Genomic DNA, 19275 nt, shown 5'->3' with positions numbered 1-19275 from the left:
TATTATCCTCTCCACCGATCTTCCCCAATTTTCCCCATTATAATATCTTACACTAAAATCATAAATAAAAAAAATCAAGAAAAATTATATCGATGGTTGCGGTTGACTCGGTGGTTTCCAGTAGTTCCGACCACCTGAACTCGATTTAGTTTTTGGGTTTTTCTAACACCCCACTCTCAATAAAGTTGTACTATTTGTATGGTTAGTTGTACCGTGTGCATATTTAGTTGTAATATATATGTGAATAGCTAGTTGTACTCAAGAATGCAGGTAAGAAAAAAATTATTATTTTTGATATTTTTTTACAATAGTAAGGTGTTGGCCGACGGTGAAGGTCTACGGCGACGTCGGCTGTTGTGATCGTAACTGTTGCCGGAAGTAGCTTTCCACCGCCACTCTCGTGGTGTGTTGGGCTATTGTAGTTGTTCTCCTACAGGAGGTCCAGCGCTTGACATTTATCAGAGCCACGGTCGTGAAAAACCCGACTCAAAAACTTGACTTTTCAGGTATATGTTTTTTCTAACCACTACCAAACCGTCCTATGTTCAGATTTGTTTATTGATAGGTTGATTTTTAGATTTGTTTTTGTTCCTTTAATATATATGTTTATCGGTTCCCCCCCCCCCTTAAATCAGACAATTGGGTGGACTCGTGAGGTATTTGATATGCTGGGTGTCTTTTAAGTTTTCAGGCATGTTTATATATTTCATCAAACACTAAATTGCCCTTTGTTCCGGAAGTTTGTCTCATGTGTGGATCTGGATGTTTTTTCTTTAGATCAGATTTGATGGTGGTTGAAAGTTGTGGACGGTGACGGTCGTAGCCGGCCGTGAAATTGGCGGTGGTAGGTGGCAGTGCATGGTGGTGTAAAGTGGCTGATGGTGGCAGTTGCAGGTGGTTGGTGGACATGGAATACTGGTGTAGATGGAAAAGAGACCCAAAAATTAATAAGTTCATGATTTTTTTTTTCTTTTTTTTGAATATATGTAAAAAGACGAATATTAACTGGTGGTCGTTGTATAAAATCAGAAGATTAAATAAATTATCTCAAAAAAAAAAAAAAAAAAACTACCGTAGCTACAGTGCGCTACAGTGTTTTTGGGGTATGTGGCGGGTTATGATTGGAGGTTGGTGTTCATATTTAGTATATAGTATAATTAGGTACACCATATTTACACGTTTTAAAAATTATTATAACTGTATAGTTAAGTCAATCTATCTATAGTATATATTAAATCTCTAAAATGATGATATCATAAATAAAGATTATTTAAGCTTAAAGAAAATTTAAAAATAAAAAGAAAAATTGTAAGCCCCTCAGTCATTAATATAATTATTTTTATTTAATAATAATATTAGCATGTTAATTATACAATATATGAACCATTATTTACAACATTATGATAAAACACTCTCATTAACATATGTACAATATTTAAAGCATTATGTACAACCTTATGGTAAAACACCTCTATGACCATATGTACAATATTTTGAAGCATTATGTACAATCTTATAACACCCCATAATCATATGTACAAATTTTAAAACAACATGTACAATTTCTACAAAACACCCAATAAACACATGTACAAATTGTAAAGCATATTATACAACCTTTATATAATAATTGTATTTTAATCTTTAAATTTTTTTTATAATAATTGTATTTTAATCTTTAAAAAAATTTCAAGAGACATTTGTTATTATTAATAATTATTAATTTTTATTTAAAATATATATACTCAATTTACTAATTTTTATTTATATTAATTATAATAATATAATTATAATTATTATTTTTTATTATTAAATTATTAATATTAAAATATGAATTCTCTTTACGGGAGTAATTACGTTAATATGTATGCGAAAATACATGTCTCAATATATTTGTAAAAACAACGACAAATTTCTTAGTCGAAATCCGTAGTTCCACGGGTCATTAAACTAAATGACTTTGGCATTTACATTCACTTAATAACTAAAACATATCATTAAACAATATCGTCTAAACAAACCCGTGATTTCACGGATCATTTCACTAGTTATACTATATTCGAACATGTTACATTTACATTGTATCATTCTACATTCATATGAGTAACCGATCAACTGAGCTAACGACTTGCATCTTCAATTCATCTAATAGTCAATAGATAGAAATGATGAGATTTCATCTAAACACAATAATATCGGCACATAGAAAATCTACTAAAAAGACAATCACCCAATATAATCAAATCAAGAGATATTATCGTATTTATCCCTGGTAATCTTTAATATCACTTATTTCCCCATTTAAATAATAAAATATCACATATACCCTATATAAACCCCCAAATCAATCGTTCATATCCTCTTTTAGTGAATCCTGTATTATGTAAAACCTAAAAGACCATCGAGCCCTCTCTGATCGTCATCCCTCCCGCCCTTTTTCTTCTCAACGGCCCACGATTCCCTCCAGCAGAAACTACATATGGCGAATAACTTCCAAAATCAATCATATTCATCCAATTTCATCTTCTTTATCAAAGGTTTTTCAAGGTTAGAATCCCTAATTATTATTTTTGTTGATTTGGGTTTTGATGTATTCTTGTTGTAAGTGACGAAGTTCAGGATTAAAGTTATCTAGCATTTAAAAATTTAAGTGGTCAACAAAGAGAATCCACAATTAATTTGATTTTAGTATTATACTTTTTTGCAAAATACAGTGACGAACTATCACTTGATGTGCTAAAGCTTATGTAGACTAATGTATTAAATAGATAGAAAAACCTCATCTAATTTGTTTTATTTAATATTTATGCTGATTCGCTTAAAACTGGTGTCAGGACTAAGTGGATTATGTATGAATATGCCTTAATTGAACAAAAAACGGTACTGTACTATGAATATGTCTTAATTGAACAAAAAATGGTACTGTACTAATTTGTATTGTATATGGTTTTCATTTGATTAATTTTGTGTCAATCTTCCAAAAGAAAAATTTTTATGCTGATTATGTTCATGCTTATGTTTAGATGCATCATGGTGATGTTGATGATTATCTGGAACCAAGATGGGAGAACATGGCATAATCACCTATAATTGAGTATGTTTAGGCAAATTTTAAGAGCAATATATATTCTTTTGTAGAGTTGTAATGCTATATGTTCATTTAATTTTCATTTGTAGACAAGTAACATCAAAGTACAAGTTGAAACTGAAATATGGAGGCTTGTTTCGAATGGTTAAAAACTCATCTAGGAGAAGATACTATTTTGGATCGCAAAAATTTATCTACATCGACCCAAGTTCATACAATTTGAACAAATTAACCGAAGAAGTCAAGAAGCATTATCCGGTCAATAGCAATCTTGTTTTTTCGATTCAATTTGTTGACAATGACGTAAATGAGCAATCTTACATTGATATCGATTCTGATGAAGACTTCATGGGAATGCTTGCAATGTATCAGAACGAGAAAGAATTGACTATTTACGTGACGACAAATCATAATCACGGGAACCATTTTTTAGTACCGAGGTATTGTCAGTCAATATGTATGTTTATACATATGTATATATGTGTACTTATTGTTCAACTGTTAAGTAATTGTGTACATTTGATGTAGTGGTGAATGTCAACTTACTGATGAACCACAAGGCGAAGATGATTCGGACTATTGTACTGATAATGAAGAAAGTTATCACAACCCTTATAATACTAATAATGAAGATGAGACAGTGCACTACCAAACCGAAATTCATTCACTCAACAACAAAAATACAGAACTGAAAGAGAATTCAAAGTTTCCAAATGTGACTAGTTTCAGGAGAGCTTTGAACCATCATGCACTAACAAATGAGTTTGAGTACTCTATTGAGAAAAGTGAACCGACACGATTCACAACAAGGTGTAAACAAATCAAGTGCAAATGGCGAATTCATGCTTCCATCCTACAAGATAGGATTACCTTTCAAGTAAGCATATAGTTTATTAAAGAAAATTGTGAAGTAAACATATGCAATGTAATAAGTTTTGAGTATATTGTTGAAATGAAAAATTATGACCCATTTCGGTCATAAGGACCTATTTTAACCCGTATGCATAATATGATAAACCGAAGTCACCAACACGTACAAAATGTCATTTTTGAATCGTGTCATGAATTTGGTTGGTCCGGGTAAGCGAGATGGAAATTTGAGTTGTCAATCAGAAAATATACTAATTTGTAAAAATTATTAAAACACGACTTTCGGACCTACTTTGGGGGGCTAGTATGTTAGATATGGTTAACCTTTTTAAAAGAAATAAAAATTCAAATTGAATATAGACCCGACAAGTTTCAAATCGGTATATGAGATGTTTGATTTTATTGAGTTTAGATGAGTTATAATTTGTAACGACCCGTCAAAATCGCTATTGACGCGGCACGTTAATCATTGATTCCACAGTGAGGTTTTGACCTCTAAATGATACGTTTTGATAAAATATTGCATTCATTAAAATAAGTGACTTTCTAAACATAGAAAGTTATAAACATGTGTGCGAGTGCTTAGGTATAAGCAAAACCCCGAAATACATAAGTCTTTAATTTACAGGTTGACATCACAGTCCAATTATTTATTACACAACGCAGTTTTATTTTGAATGCAATAAACTTTGTACAAAGCATGAGAGACTCCATGCAGGCAACAAGCACATCACATCGGAAGCATTCTAAGGACCTGAGAATAAAACATGCTAAAAAGTCAACACGAATGTTGGTGAGTTATAGGTTTAATTGCTCGAGTCATAAACATATATAAAGATAGACCACAAGATTTCATCAAAAGTTTATCAATAGATTCTACGTAACAGATCACCCTGGTAACTAAACTTAACGCTATAGTGATAATTACCCCATTCGTTTTAATACACGCAAACCAACGTGTCTTAAACTCAAATAACATACGTCCGTTAAAAGGCTAGTGCTCTAGCTCGGACGGGGATGTCAAGCCCTATGGATCCATATACAATTATTCGCGCCCACCAGTCCATATCCTATGTACTGGCAGCTACTAGTTACCAAAGCTAAGGGATTTTCGATTTAACTCAGTGTAGAATTTAGTATGTACAACAACAACAACAACAACAACAATACCCAATCCCGCATATGCGAGGTATGGGGGAGGTTAGATGTAGACAATCCTTCCTCTATCCTAGAATAGAAGAGAAGTCGTTTCTCTATCCACGAGTCGAGAAAAAAATTCTCTACCCGCATGAAGAGAACGTCATCCCTCTCCCTACCCCAGTGTAGAGAGATTGCTTCCGTGCGGACCTCCGGCCTATATATTAAAAAAAAAAAATAATAATAATAATAATAATAATAATAATAATAATAATAAAAGTAAAAAAATAAATAAATAAATAAATAAAAAATAAATAAATAAATAAAAATAAATAAATAAATAAATAAAAGTGAAAGTAAAAAATATAGGCCATGGAAATGGTAGGAATCAAATTTCCATGGGTATTTAAACTTGCCTGAAAATTAATTTAGGCTCTAATCGGCAGTCAAGACGCCACAAAATCGACGCTTGTTGTTGCCTCGAATAATAGAGCCAAAAGACCTTGTGAACATAACACGAGAGGCATGCCAGGTGGAAGTTGTTGCGCACGCAAAGAGCCAACCACCTAGGACAAACCAAACACCACTCATGCACCTTTACGGTAGACATCCCCGAAGCCATACAGCTAAAAGAAAACCAACGAAGCTCAAAAGCAAAGAATGTCGTCCTCCGTCCTAATGGCCCCAAGATGCACCGAACGATGCGATATGCACTCACACACACACACCCCCCACCCCCACCCCCACCCACCTTCCCACACCCACAAGTACACACCCACCATACACACACCCCCACACCCTCACACCCACACCCACACCCACACCCACACAAACACCCCGAAAACACACACCACACAACATTCCCAAAACACCCACACGCACAAAAAACACACCTACATACATACCTATATACATCCGTACATAAGCAAAACTACATACATACATGAAACTTGTACGTACATACATACCTATATCCACACATACATGCAATCAAACATACATATCTACATAAGCATACAAATCTACGTACGTACCATTTACATATACACTTAGATACATACATCCTTACCTACATACAAACGTACCTACATAAGCAAACATACAAGAAAAGCATACCTCCATAACATAACAACAAACAACCATAAACAAGAGTTCATACAAACAAACGTTTAAACATACATACAAACATACATGCATACTCAAAAAAAAAAAAAAAAAAAGTAATACTACAAGTACATAAAACGGATAGTAAAGATAGAAGTAATAATACAAATAATAGTAGCTATTAAAAGTTACTAGAAGAAATAATAATATTAATATTAATAAAACTAATAATAATAATTTTAATAATTTATATTTATATTAAAACTACAACAATTATGATAATAATAGTAAATAATAGTGGTGAAAGTAAAAAGAAATAATAGAAATAATATTAATAGTAATAATAACATAAAAATAATACTAGTAATAATCAATACTAATAAAAATGGAAATGAAACCGGTAATAATCCTAATAAAAATACACTAATAATAATAATAATAATGATAATAATAATAATAATAATAATAATAATAATAATAATAATAATAATAATAATAATAATAATAATAATAATAATAATAATAATAATAATAATAATAATAATAATAGTAGTAGTAGTAATAAATTAATAATAATAGTAATACTAATAATAATACAAATAATAAAATAGAAAGCAACCCTACTCGACAATTCTTATTCTAGCCCTCCACGCATTCCTATCTGAAGTCATGTCCTCGGTCAACAAAAGCTCTCTCATGTCGAGCTTTAGTCTATCCATCCACCTACTAGTAGGTCTACCCCTTCTCCTTACGCCGTCAACCGTGAGTGCCTCTACTCTCCTGACAGGGGCACTATGTGGTCGCCTCATCACGTGCCCATACCATCGAAGTCGTTCTTCTCTTAGTTTGTCGATGATGCTTCTAACTCCAAGGTTTTCCCTAAACACACCATTTGGAATCATGTCTAACATGGTTTTACCACACGTCCACCTAAGCATTCTCATTTCAGCCACTTCCATCCTTCTCTCATGGGCTTTCGTCATTGGCCAACATTCTGATCCGTACAACATAGCAGGTCTAATCGCCACTTTGAAGAATTTCCCTTTCAATTTGAGCGGTATCTTCTTGTCGCACAAAACCCCTTTCGCTGCTCTCCACTTCAGCCAGCCTACCTTAATACGATGGGTCACGTCCTCGTCGATCCTCCCCGATTTGTGAAGGACCTAGCCTAGATATCTAAACGAATCTTGTGGATGCAAGATCTGGTCCCCAATGTTAATATGTACCCCAACATTTTGTTCATCCTCTGTCTTGGCGAAATCACACCTAAGGTATTCCGTCTTTTGTCTACTGATTCGTAGTCCGTTTTGTTCTAAGGTCTCCCTCCATTGCTCTAGTCTTCTATTAAGATCCTCTTTGGATTCTGATACAAGCACAATATCGTCGGCAAAAATCAAACACCAGGGGACGCTCTCTTGTAATCCCCGAGACAACTCGTCGAGGATCAAAGCGAAAAGGAAAGGGCTAAGGGCAGATCCCTGGTGCAGGCCTACATCTATCGGAAAATACTCTGTGTTTCCCACAGGAGTTCGAACGCAAGACTTCGCCCCTTCATACATATCCGTAATAGCTCTAATGTATCTACTTGGGATACCTCTAACATTAAGTGTCTTCCAAAGCAGCTTTCGCGGAACACAATCATATGCCTTTTCTAAGTCTAAGAAAACCATCTCTAGGCTCTTTTGCTTTTCCCTAAACTTCTCTATAAGACTCCTTATAATATGAATTGCCTCCATCGAAGAGCGCCCTGGCATGAAGCCAAATTGGTTCTCCGAAATAGTAGTTTCTCGCCGAAGTCTAGTCTCGATCACTCTCTCCCAGAGCTTCATAGTATGACTAAGTAATTTTATGCCTCTATAATTACCGCAAATTTGGGCATCCCCTTTATTTTTGTAGATGGGGATAATCTCACTAAGTCTCCATTCCGTAGGCATTTTATAGCATCTAAACGTCTTGTTAAAAAGACACGTCAACCACCTAACACCATCCTCTCCGAGGCACCGCCACGCCTCTATCGGAATCTGGTCTGGACCAACCGCTTTGTTTCTCCCCATCTTTCGTAGTGCCGATCTTACTTCTTCCTGGCAGATCCTCCTACAAAAATTGCTGTTCTGGAATTGTCCTATACCCAAGTCTTGCATATCCTCTCGATGCACAGGTCCTCCACCAACGAAAAGAGATGAGAAATACCCTTCCCATATTTTTCTAATTTCGTTTTCCTTCACTATGGTTTGACCGGCTTCATCTTTGATAAACTTGATGTTATCTATATCCCTCCTTCTATGCTCTCTAGCTTTTGCAATCCTGTAGATATCATTTGCTCCTTCTTTAGAGTCTAGTTTCTTATACAAATCTTCATACGCTTTATCTTTTGCACGTGCAACAACCTTCTTAGCTTCTCTCTTGGCTTCTTTATATCTCTCTTCAGCCATAGTTCTATCCTCGGTTGTTCCCTCCCGACATGCAGTGAGCTCCCTAAACCTCAGTTGCTTAAGCGCGACTTTGGTTTGAACCTCGTCACTGATCCACCATGATTCTCTACTAGGCCTATGTCCTTTTGAAGTCCCTACTGCCACCCCTAAGGATTCCTTAGCTGCCTCTCTAATAGTGGACGCCAGACTCTCCCACATCTGATCCGCATTAACATGAGTATCCATCTCCACTCCTGCCTCAACTCTTTCTAAAACTAAAGCTTTAAATGTTTCAGCCTTCTCTTCATTCAGATTCTTCCATAGAATTCGAGGTTGAGCGGGTCTCGCACTCCTGAAAACTCGTCTCTGAAGAACTAAGTCCATGACCAATAATCTGTGTTGAGTGGAACATGCCCATGTAGTTAGGGCCCTACAATCTCCGCATGACCTAAGGTCCCCTTTGCGAAGCAATAAATAGTCAATCTGGGTACTATTACCCCCACTATGGAAGGTTGCAAGTTGAGCCTCCGTCTTCTTGAAGAAAGAATTTGCAACAACCAAATCGTGGGTAACAGCGAATTTGAGGATAGAGCGCCCTTCTTCATTTCTAACTCCGAATCCAAAACCCCCATGGACTCCATCATAACCCTCCACATCAGTTCCTATATGTCCATTAAGATCTCCCCCAATGAGCAATCGATGGTCAGCAGGGCACCTCCTCACAACTGCATCCAACGATTCCCAAAAACGTCTCTTTTCGTCTTCTCCTAAACCCGCATGAGGTGCGTAAGCGCTAATGACCATGAAAGTCTCCTCCTGGACAACTAACCTAACCGACATAATCCTATCGCTAAACCTATCCACACCCACAACATGGTCCCTATAGGGGCGTCCTATAACGATTCCTACCCTGTTTCTAGCTACGCTAAAACCAGAAAACCACAACTTGTAGTCATCAATACAAACCGCCTCTTCACCTCTCCATCTAGTCTCTTGAACACACAAAATGTCCACTTTTCTCTTAAGTAAAGTATCTACAAGCTCACGTGATTTGCTAGTCAAAGATCCTACATTCAAACTCCCCACTCTAATCCTAACACGGTTCGCTAGCCTATCCCCTCTTCTAAACCCTCTAGACCTACCCGCCGCAAAGCTAGAAGGACATGACCTCAAGTAACCATCTCTACGAGAAGCGTCTATTCTTACTCAAAAAATAAAACCAAATATATTTATACAAGTAGTAGTGGCAATATATGATATAAAAAAAAAAAAACTATATATATATACGTACCTAAAAAGTAGCACAAAAATAATATCAGTAGAGATATTAAACTAATAATGGTAACTAAGCAAAGCTAGCCTACAATGAGAAATAATATTATTATTATTATTATTATTATTATATTTATATTTATAATTATTTATATTTATTATTATATTAATATACGGAATAATTAAGAAAGAAAAGTAAAACTCAAAAATTAACAAACCCACCCAAGTAAACAAAGGCAAATTAAGTACTGTAATTAACAACCCCAGCAAACTAAACTCAGGTAGATGGACCAAACAAAGGGAGATAAAATTAGAATAAACGAATAAATATGTGTAAAAGGGGAGAGAAACAAGAACCAGCCGGAAAACACTTTTCCGGTACTATTGGCCGGCAAAAACAAAATTCCGGCAGTGAACTCCCGTCGGCGCGTGAAAGCTTCTATTCCAGCGAAGATGGTGCCGTTAGGATCTTAAAATTGAATCCAGTTAGTTTCCAGTGGCGGTGTTTTCTAAAATACAGTGATTTATAGCTTAAAATTAGTATATACAATTTGTTAGTTTTGGGTTTAGAAATGGTGTGTGTGAGCCGTTGGGAGAGAAAGCAGGAGAGAGAAATTTAGTAGTATAAATCTATGATTAGAATTTAGTATGTACTTGTGTCTTATTGCGTTTAAAATAAATTGCATGTATTCTCAGCCCAAAAATATTTAAAGTATTTAAAAAGGGAGACTATAAACTCACAGTTCAATATTGAGACTCAATATTGTAGGCAAATTGCGTAGACGTAATGATGGTAGACGACTGTATGGTTGGCCTTGGATTCAAGAACAATACCCCGAACAATACCCAATATTTCCTTAGCTTAAAGCGGTTTGAAACCCGAATTAAAACACCCTCGAATATACTTTATTATTATTAAACTTAAATTAAAATTATAATTATAATTATAATTATAAATTAAAATTTAAATTACATATGAAAATAGAATATGAAGTATATAGTCGAACAAACTGGCCTTTTATAGTACTTTTCGATTTACTGTAGCTCATGCGATCGCATGTGTTTTCAGTGTTTTTGCCATGCAATCGCATGGCCGCCTTTTCTGTTTTCGTTTGCTAGTCCGTCGATATCAAATAGTGTTTACTGTAGCAAATAGTGTTACTGTAGCAAATAGTGTTTACTGTAGCAAATAGTGTTTACTGTAGCAAATAGTGTTTTACTGTAGCAAAGTAATTTTTACTGTAGCAAATAGGGTTTTACTGTAGGAAAGTCATTTTTACTTGTACATATATATATATATATATATATATATATATATATATATATATATATATATATATATATATATATATATATATATATATACATACATATAATTGTTCATGAATCGTCGAGAGTAATCAAAGGTAATTGTATATATGAAACAGTTCTAAAATTTTGAGACTCAGTCTAACAGACTTTGTTTAACGTGTCAAAATAATAAATCGTATAGAGAATTGGTTTAAATTAGTCGAAATTTTCCGGGTCATTACATAATTAGTCCTTAAAAGTGTATCTTTTGGCTGCAATCTGCTAGTAAGTGCCATTGGTAACAAGTAAAAAAAATTTGTTATTGTTTTCATATCATTGCAACTCAAAACTGGTAACTCCTTTTTTGCACTGATTACTTTCAAAGAGCAAAATGTTAGTTTGTTGTTATAATATATAAATATATATATATATATAAATGGATAGTCAATTATTGATACACAAAAGTAATATTATTGTATTACCTAAACTTGTGATATTTTTGCTATAAATAGCCATGAATTCAAGCATTAAACTTGCATCATTTCTCACACTTACAAAGTGTTTCTTTCTTTCTCTCTCTCCATTATCATCTTTGTTCTTACACTTCTTTATTAGTATTCTTAATCAAGAATCAAATCACTAAAGGTAGTTATAAGCCTACTGAATTATAACATCAAGAATCAAACCACTAAAGGTAGTTATAAGCCTACTGAATTATAACACGTTATCAGCACGATAATCTTAATACTAATTATGGTTGGCTCTGCCACCTAAATGATATATGGTCGGTTATACCACCTGAATAATATATGGTCGACACTGTCGTTTAATTATCATTTATGTTACTAACATTTATATTTCAATTATCTAACATTTATATGGCCGACACTGTCGCCTAATTATCATTTATGTTACTAACATTTATATTTCTATTATCTAACATTTATATGGCCGACACTGTCGCCTAATTATCATTTATGTTTACTAATATTTATATTTATGTTATATAACATTTATTAATGATTGCTTACATATGGTCGACACTGTCACCTACTTATCATTTATGTTATATTAAATTTATGTTTAATGTTTATATACTTATGAATATAAAGTGACTATAATTTATCATGTTGTTTGTTTTAATAGAAAATGTCGAATCTGGAAAAGCTTAAATTTACTCCTTTAGAATCAACTGGAAACAACTACATGCCATGGGTTATAAAAGTAAAAATGCATCTTAAATCAATGGGCATTCTTGAAGCCATAAATGAAAATAACACTTGTTCTGAAAAAGAACAAGCAACGGCATGTTGCTTTATTCATCAACATATTGATGAATGCTTACAAAATAATTATGTGACTGTAGAAGATCCCCATGTTTTATGGGAAGGTCTCAAAAGCAGATTCAATAATCAAAGAGAAATTTTACTTCCAGCTGCTATGGAACAATGGAGAACATTAAGATTCCAAGACTTTAAGAAAGTAAATGAATATAGCTCAGCTCTGTATAATACATGTTCACAACTTAAATTCTGTGGACATGAAATAAGTGATGCAGACATGATGGAGAAAACTTTCTCCACAATGAATGCTGCAAACATCACAGTGCAAAGAAATTTGAGAATGCTAAAGTTCAAAACATATCCTGAACTTAATTCATATCTCTTAGTTGCAAAGCAAAATGATGAGCTATTAATGAAAAATCAGCAATCCCGTCCTACCGGTACACTTGCAATCCCTGAAGCAAATACTGCAAATAATTATAAACAGGGACAAGGACGCGGGCAAGGTCGTGGTTATAATAACCATCACCATCATCATGCTAAAAGCCATAACTATGGTAGAAACCATCCTTATGGTAATGGTAATGGGCGAGGACGTGGTCGTGGTCGTGGCCGTGGTGGTCAAAGAAATAATAATCCACGAAAATATAAATATCAACCACAAAACAAACCCACTAAACAAGATGTTGAAGAAAATTCTTCTAAAAATTCTGAAGAATCTTGCTACAGATGTGGTAGAATGGGCCACTGGGCTAATACTTGCCGAACATCTAAACATCTTGTTAAGATGTATCAGGATTCGCTGAAAGATAAAGAAAAGGAAGTAAACTTTGTGGATAACGTCGATCCAACAGTCACTGAGAAACCATCTGATTTATATGAAGATTTCTTGAATGTTTAAGTTGTGTGTCTTTCGAAAAATAAACGATTTAATATCGTCTGTCTTTGTCATTATGTTTGTTAAATGTTTCAGTACTATCTATTTGCATTTAAAATATTGTGTAATATTAATGTACTCACTATTTATTTCTTATATATGAAGTTCAATATGAATTTTGCTGGAATACAACATCAATCAAGTGGTGGAGATCTCTGTATAGCAGACAGTGGAACTACACACACTATACTTAAATCCGAGAAATATTTTATTGATCTAAAACCAACGGAAGGAACTATACATACAATATCAGGACCTGCTAACTTGATAAAAGGAATAGGAAAGACAAATTTCATACTACCAAATGGTACAAAATTTTTAATAAATGATGCCTTATTTTCTCCCAAGTCAAGCAGAAATTTATTGAGTTTCTCCGACATATACCTTAACGGGTATGATTATCAGTCAGTGACAACAGAAAATGAGAAATATTTAAGTATCACTGACAAGAGTCATGTGGTTGAAAAACTGCCAAGACTTAGTTCTGGATTACATTATACACATATAAATGTACCAGAAATACATATGGTAGTTAACGAAAAATATATTGATCCTGGTGTATTCAGTTTATGGCATAACAGATTAGGCCATCCAGGATCAACAATGATGAAAAGGATTATTGAATGTACTCATGGACATCCACTAAAGGATAGAAAAATCCATCATGATACAATGGTTCCATGTACATCTTGCTCTCTTGAAAAATTGATAACTAGACCCTCACCACTTAAGGTTGAGAAAGAATCACCAATGTTTCTTGAAAGAATTCAAGGTGATATATGTGGACCAATTCATCCACCATGTGGACCATTTAGATATTTCATGGTTCTAATAGACGCATCTAGCAGATGGTCTCATGTTTGTCTATTATCAAGCCGTAATGTGGCATTTGCAAAATTTATTGCCCAAATTATTAAATTGAGAGCTCATTTTCCTGATTACACCATTAAAAGGGTGAGACTTGATAATGCTGGTGAATTTACATCTCAAGCATTTAATGACTATTGCATGTCTATAGGAATTGTTGTTGAACATTCTGTTGCTCATGTGCATACACAAAATGGTTTAACCGAGTCATTAATTAAACGTTTACAGTTAATCGCTAGACCATTGATAATGAGAACAAAACTCCCTGTATCTATATGGGGTCATGCAATTTTACATGCTGCTGCTTTGATTCGCATCAGACCAAGTGCAAGTCATAAATATTCCCCCCTACAACTTGCTTTTGGTCAAGAGCCAAATATTTCCCACCTTAGAACATTTGGATGTGCAGTATATGTTCCAATTGCGCCACCACAACGTACAAAAATGGGTCCTCAAAGGAGGTTGGGAATATATGTTGGATATGAAACATCTTCAATCATAAGGTATATTGAACCTATGACAGGTGATGTTTTTACAGCACGTTTTGCTGATTGTCATTTTAATGAAACATTGTTTCCTAGATTAGGGGGAGAAATGTAACACCCGTTTTTCAGTTACACATTATTTTGAGCGTCATTCGAAATACGAGGCATGTAAGCGTATATTTGGATCCCAAATAAAATTAGAGTTGATGTTCTAAAACCTTACCATTGGATAGTAAATCTCATTACGTTTCCAATGATATTTGGTTCATCAAAAACGGAGCTACGGTTTGAAAGTTACGACCAAAACAAGTTCAGTTTCAGCCTCAGTTCATTGGGACTCCGTCCAGACTTTGGGACGCCGTCCAAGAATGAAGGGTGGGACGCCGTACGGCCATTTTGGACGCCGTCCAAAGTGCCTGACAGGCCAGCAGCTGTATTTTAAAGGTTTTAAAAGAGGGTATTTGAGTCTTTTCACTTGGGGGTCGGTTTTGAGCCATTAAAACTGATCCACTCTCATTCTTATCCCCATTTCACCTTCTCAAACACTCTCATCAAACCCTAGAGAGAGAGAGAGAGGTTCTAGTGTGAGAGAGTTGGGGATTTGGAGAAGAAGAAGTGTGATTCGGGTCGGGTCTCAAGAGTTAAAGTTGTTCACCTCGTTCACGGCTACGTGGTGGTAGTGTTGGTAAGCTCTAAATCCGAATTTCTTTGTTAAGATTATTGTTTGAGTTAAAGTTTGTGCTAGTTAGAGTTATAACCCATTTATTGTGAAGTTTGGGGGTTTTTGGGGAAGATTTATGTATGTAAACCCGAATTGGTGACTTAGGGTTTCAATTGATGGAATTGTTAGTTTGGACCTTGCATGTGTTAGTTAAACCTTAGAACACTTGTATTGACTTGATTTTTGGGTGTAAACCCTAATCTAGGTCAAAATGGGTCGAATGGGTATTTTGGGTCAAGTGAGCTTGATTCGGTGTCAAACTAAGTTATGGGTCAAGATTTGATGAACCAAGTATATAAATGTTTGATTCAAGTGTTAAATGGTATTTTGGAAAGTTAGTCACTAGCCGTTAGTGATTAAAGATGTTTTTGGAACTTATGTCAAAATGGGTTGACTTAGATGGGTCAAATTTGGTAATGACTTTAATTTTGAATTAATTGGATGATAAGCAATTTTGGTTAAATTGTACTTGTTGGATGGGTTGGAATTACCACCCTTAGTGGTAATTGGTGAAGTCCACTTTATGTGTCTAAATGGGCGGTTTGTGGTGATAGGTGCAAACCCTTGGTTAAGGGTGTTGAAGTCGAATTCTCTCGTAGAGAATGTATGTTGATTGTTTGTATATCTATATGCGTATTATAGGTAAAAGGTTTGCTCGGTTGCTTTTGGAGGCGATTTACGTTTATGACTTGTGCGGGCAATTCGAGGTGAGTGGAATAATTATATGTGTAGGTATATAATGTATCTATTTGTTGTAGCGTGAAATGTGTAGTGTCGAGGTGCTAAGACACCATGTTTCACGTGAAGAGTGTAGCATCGAGGTGTTAAGATGCCACTCGGGTGTAGCATCGAGGTGTTAAGATGCCACCTAGGAGTGTAGTGTCGAGGTGTTAAGACACCACTCCGTAAAATAATGAGTGTTGCATCGAGGTGTTAAGATGCCACTCGGGGTGATGTGCCGAGGTGTTAAGGTGCCACCCTAGGGGTTAGTGGTGCGAGGTCTTAAGTGCCCTAACGGATGTTGTGAACACCGATGGCGTTTTCGCGAGCGCCGTTCCCTTGTACTATTGGTTAACCATGGTTATTTGTGTTGTAGCGTAAGCATATTATATTTGTTCATATTATATATGCTTTTGTTATGCTAGCTTGATTATTGGAGGTTATAGCTTGTAATTGTGATGATAAGCTAATTGTGTTGCTAGCATGTATGCGGTATGTGAGTAAGTGTTTGCAAGTAGGTATATTATATATGTATGTGTATAATTATTGCATTCACTAAGCCTCGGCTTACCCCTCTCGTTGTTTACCTTTTTACAGGTATTGTGTTATTGATGCTAGCTAGTTGTTAGACTAGACGTGCAGGAGCGGTTGGGCTTGATGGGGTAGCTTTCGGATAATTGGACGCGGATGGGGGTTTTGGTAGTCCCCGGGATTATGCTCTTGGTATCGGGTTGGGTTGTAGAGTTCTAATCCGTCTAAAGAGATAAATGGGTCGAAACTGCTACTTTATTTGTAAAACGGGTCATTGTGATCCAGGGGTTGTAAAACTTGTTTTTATGGTGGCAATATCTTAGTTTTACTTAATATGTCATATTGTGAAAATGGTTTCGTTGAAAAGTGTCGGGGAGCGAGTTTTTCGCTCGCGTGTAAACAAAAACTGATCAGTACTTTTTAGTTCATTGGGACGCCGTCCCAGTTGTAAAGGCTGGACGCCGTCCCGATTTCTGGACGCCGTCCAGATGGGCAGTCACATAATTTATTTTTTTTGTGTCGTGTTTTTGGTAAATCAATGTTGGGTTGTTACAAGTGGTATCAGAGCATAGTCTAAGGGAATTAGGTGACCTTGGGATAGGTGCCTAGTCTTAGACTTATTGGCGATTGTGCGTTATTTGCGGGGCTTGTAGGAGTACGGGTTGGATTGAGATTTGTTAGTGCCTTAGAGTAGGTGACTAACTAGGACTTGTTTTTGTCCAAAGCGTGATGATGTGTGGCCTTATTTCGCGTGTAAATTAGTGCCTTAGATTGCTAGTGCCTAAGGTAAGTAGGCGAACATGGACGTTGTTTTAGTGATAGTCACCTAGGTTGTAGGTTGACTTGTCATTGTGGTGTACTTGTGTACGTTTATTACTATTGTATATTGGTGTATATATATATATACAGGTATCTAATTGGTGCGTTGTCTTAGAGATGAATCTTTTGCAGAGATTCAAAGGTTTGGCGATTTTGAGTGATCAAGTTCACGGTAAGGACTTTGGTCATTCGGGTACTAGGAGTTATCGCGTGTTATTTTGTGTGAATGTTGCGTCAGTCCGGGTAAAGTACTTTGCGTGACCATGTGGAAATGGTAAGATACGCATTTGTAATAATGACCGATCACCATTATTACGAAAGTGTATCTTGACACTAAACATGACATGACAAGTACCGAACGGAGGAGACGTGGCATGGTTGGGGTAGAACGGGACGAATTAGGAATCTTTTATTGGTTCCTAGGATATAGTAGTCTTGAGTGATGTGCTTGTTATCACATCAGGTTCTTTGTGAGTCGGGAAGTGTACGATGGAATCGGTTAGTTAAGTGAGCGAGCTAACTCACGAGTTTGGTGCGTGCTTAGCCACCCTAAGTAGTGGGTGCATTATTGAGATTGTAATTGGTTTTAGTTACCCATCGTAACTAGGATGACCGATTTACGCTTGCGTGTGTGCGACGAGGACTTGAATTCCGTAATGGAATGCGACAAGTCTAATGATTGTAGTTTTGAGTTACACTCGGTAGAGTGTGTGGGTAGAGAATCGTGTTAGGATTCTAATTGTGAGTCGCCTTGGAATTGGCGAATCGAGGAGTCTTCGGGTCATTAAACTCATGGGAGTGGGACCCATATGACGATGTTTACGATAGGTGGAAGGGTGTAAGACTTGGTGTTCTCAAGCATCTCCTTAGTGTTAGATGAAGGGTTTCGTTAGGCTATATCATTTTGGCCTTGTGAAAATTGTGGGTAGCGTGTGATCGCTAGGAACCTTCGACAAGACGATAAACCGTAAGGTTTGTCGGGTATGTAGGACTTCGGGTCATTATTATAGAGAGACGGGTGACATCGGGTGTATGGAACCTAAAGATCGATTTCTAAAATTTAGTAGGTTGAGGCGGGAGTCTGTATGACACTGCGTCAGGTGCCTTCTTATACCTGCTAGTGTGATGTTCAACTCCGATGATGGTGTGATCACTTTGTGCTTAGGGTGCCGGTGAGATACCCTTGGAAGCAGCGGAGATTATAATAGTGATCGACGGGTGATAGTAATACGACGGTTGCAAAAGTCGAAGTTTAAGAGCATTGTGATGAATACTTCTTATGAAGTGACGGGTGAGCAAATCTTGTTGCTCTTAAGTGATAGACGGGTAAAGATGACCGGTGAGCCGGTGACGGACTTAATGGTTGGTTAGTCCGAAGGGTTTTGATGAAGTGTTGATATTGTGGTGGACGCAATTATGGTGTCAGAATTGGTCACTTTTCTCCATGAGAGTGAGCAATTGTTGATAACGATTCGTCAAGTGGAAGGTCGGGTGATCTCGACTGAGAATCACGACTAAGTAAGCGGCGTGACATATGCCTAGGCTTAGAGGCATATGTAAGACTTTGGTGGAGTTTGCTTTTCGAACGATTAAGATAGTTAGTTGTGAATTGTGGTATGAAGGTGCGATTTCATCACTTGTACGACGTCTCAAGTGATTGTGCATGTCGGCTCTGAGAGCCTAAAGCGAATTTGCGGTGAATTGATGTTTATGACCAACGGTGAGAATGGTCAGGTGTGA

The 19275-nt window shown here is 36.0% G+C and overlaps 2 protein-coding genes across 6 annotated transcripts in view; one reads left to right on the top strand and one right to left on the bottom strand.

Annotated features, from left to right (window-relative positions):
* Positions 1 to 1941: 1941 nt before the first annotated feature.
* The window catches only part of LOC139843988 (uncharacterized), a 32363-nt gene continuing 15029 nt past the window's right edge, over positions 1942 to 19275 (bottom strand). For all 3 annotated transcript variants that reach the window (XR_011757773.1, XR_011757774.1, XR_011757775.1), the window contains one exon: positions 1942 to 2145. The gene's annotated coding sequence lies outside the window, so the exon portion shown is untranslated. The remainder of the gene's footprint in view (positions 2146 to 19275) is intronic.
* LOC139843986 (uncharacterized) overlaps positions 2366 to 19275 on the top strand; it is a 28920-nt gene continuing 12010 nt past the window's right edge. For 2 of the 3 annotated variants that reach the window (XM_071834179.1, XM_071834176.1), the window contains exons 1-3: positions 2366 to 2547; positions 3178 to 3528; positions 3617 to 3965. In XM_071834179.1, the coding sequence (XP_071690280.1) occupies positions 2480 to 2547; positions 3178 to 3528; positions 3617 to 3965 (768 nt within the window). In that variant the 5' untranslated portion in view covers positions 2366 to 2479. Of the gene's footprint in view, positions 2548 to 3023; positions 3095 to 3177; positions 3529 to 3616; positions 3966 to 19275 lie in introns of all 3 variants that reach the window. The other variant, XM_071834178.1, reaches the window with a different exon arrangement.

This window comes from Rutidosis leptorrhynchoides, chromosome 4 (genome assembly GCF_046630445.1).
Source record: "Rutidosis leptorrhynchoides isolate AG116_Rl617_1_P2 chromosome 4, CSIRO_AGI_Rlap_v1, whole genome shotgun sequence".
Classification (NCBI taxonomy): domain Eukaryota; kingdom Viridiplantae; phylum Streptophyta; class Magnoliopsida; order Asterales; family Asteraceae; genus Rutidosis; species Rutidosis leptorrhynchoides.
This window is presented reverse-complemented; position numbering and strand designations above follow the sequence as displayed.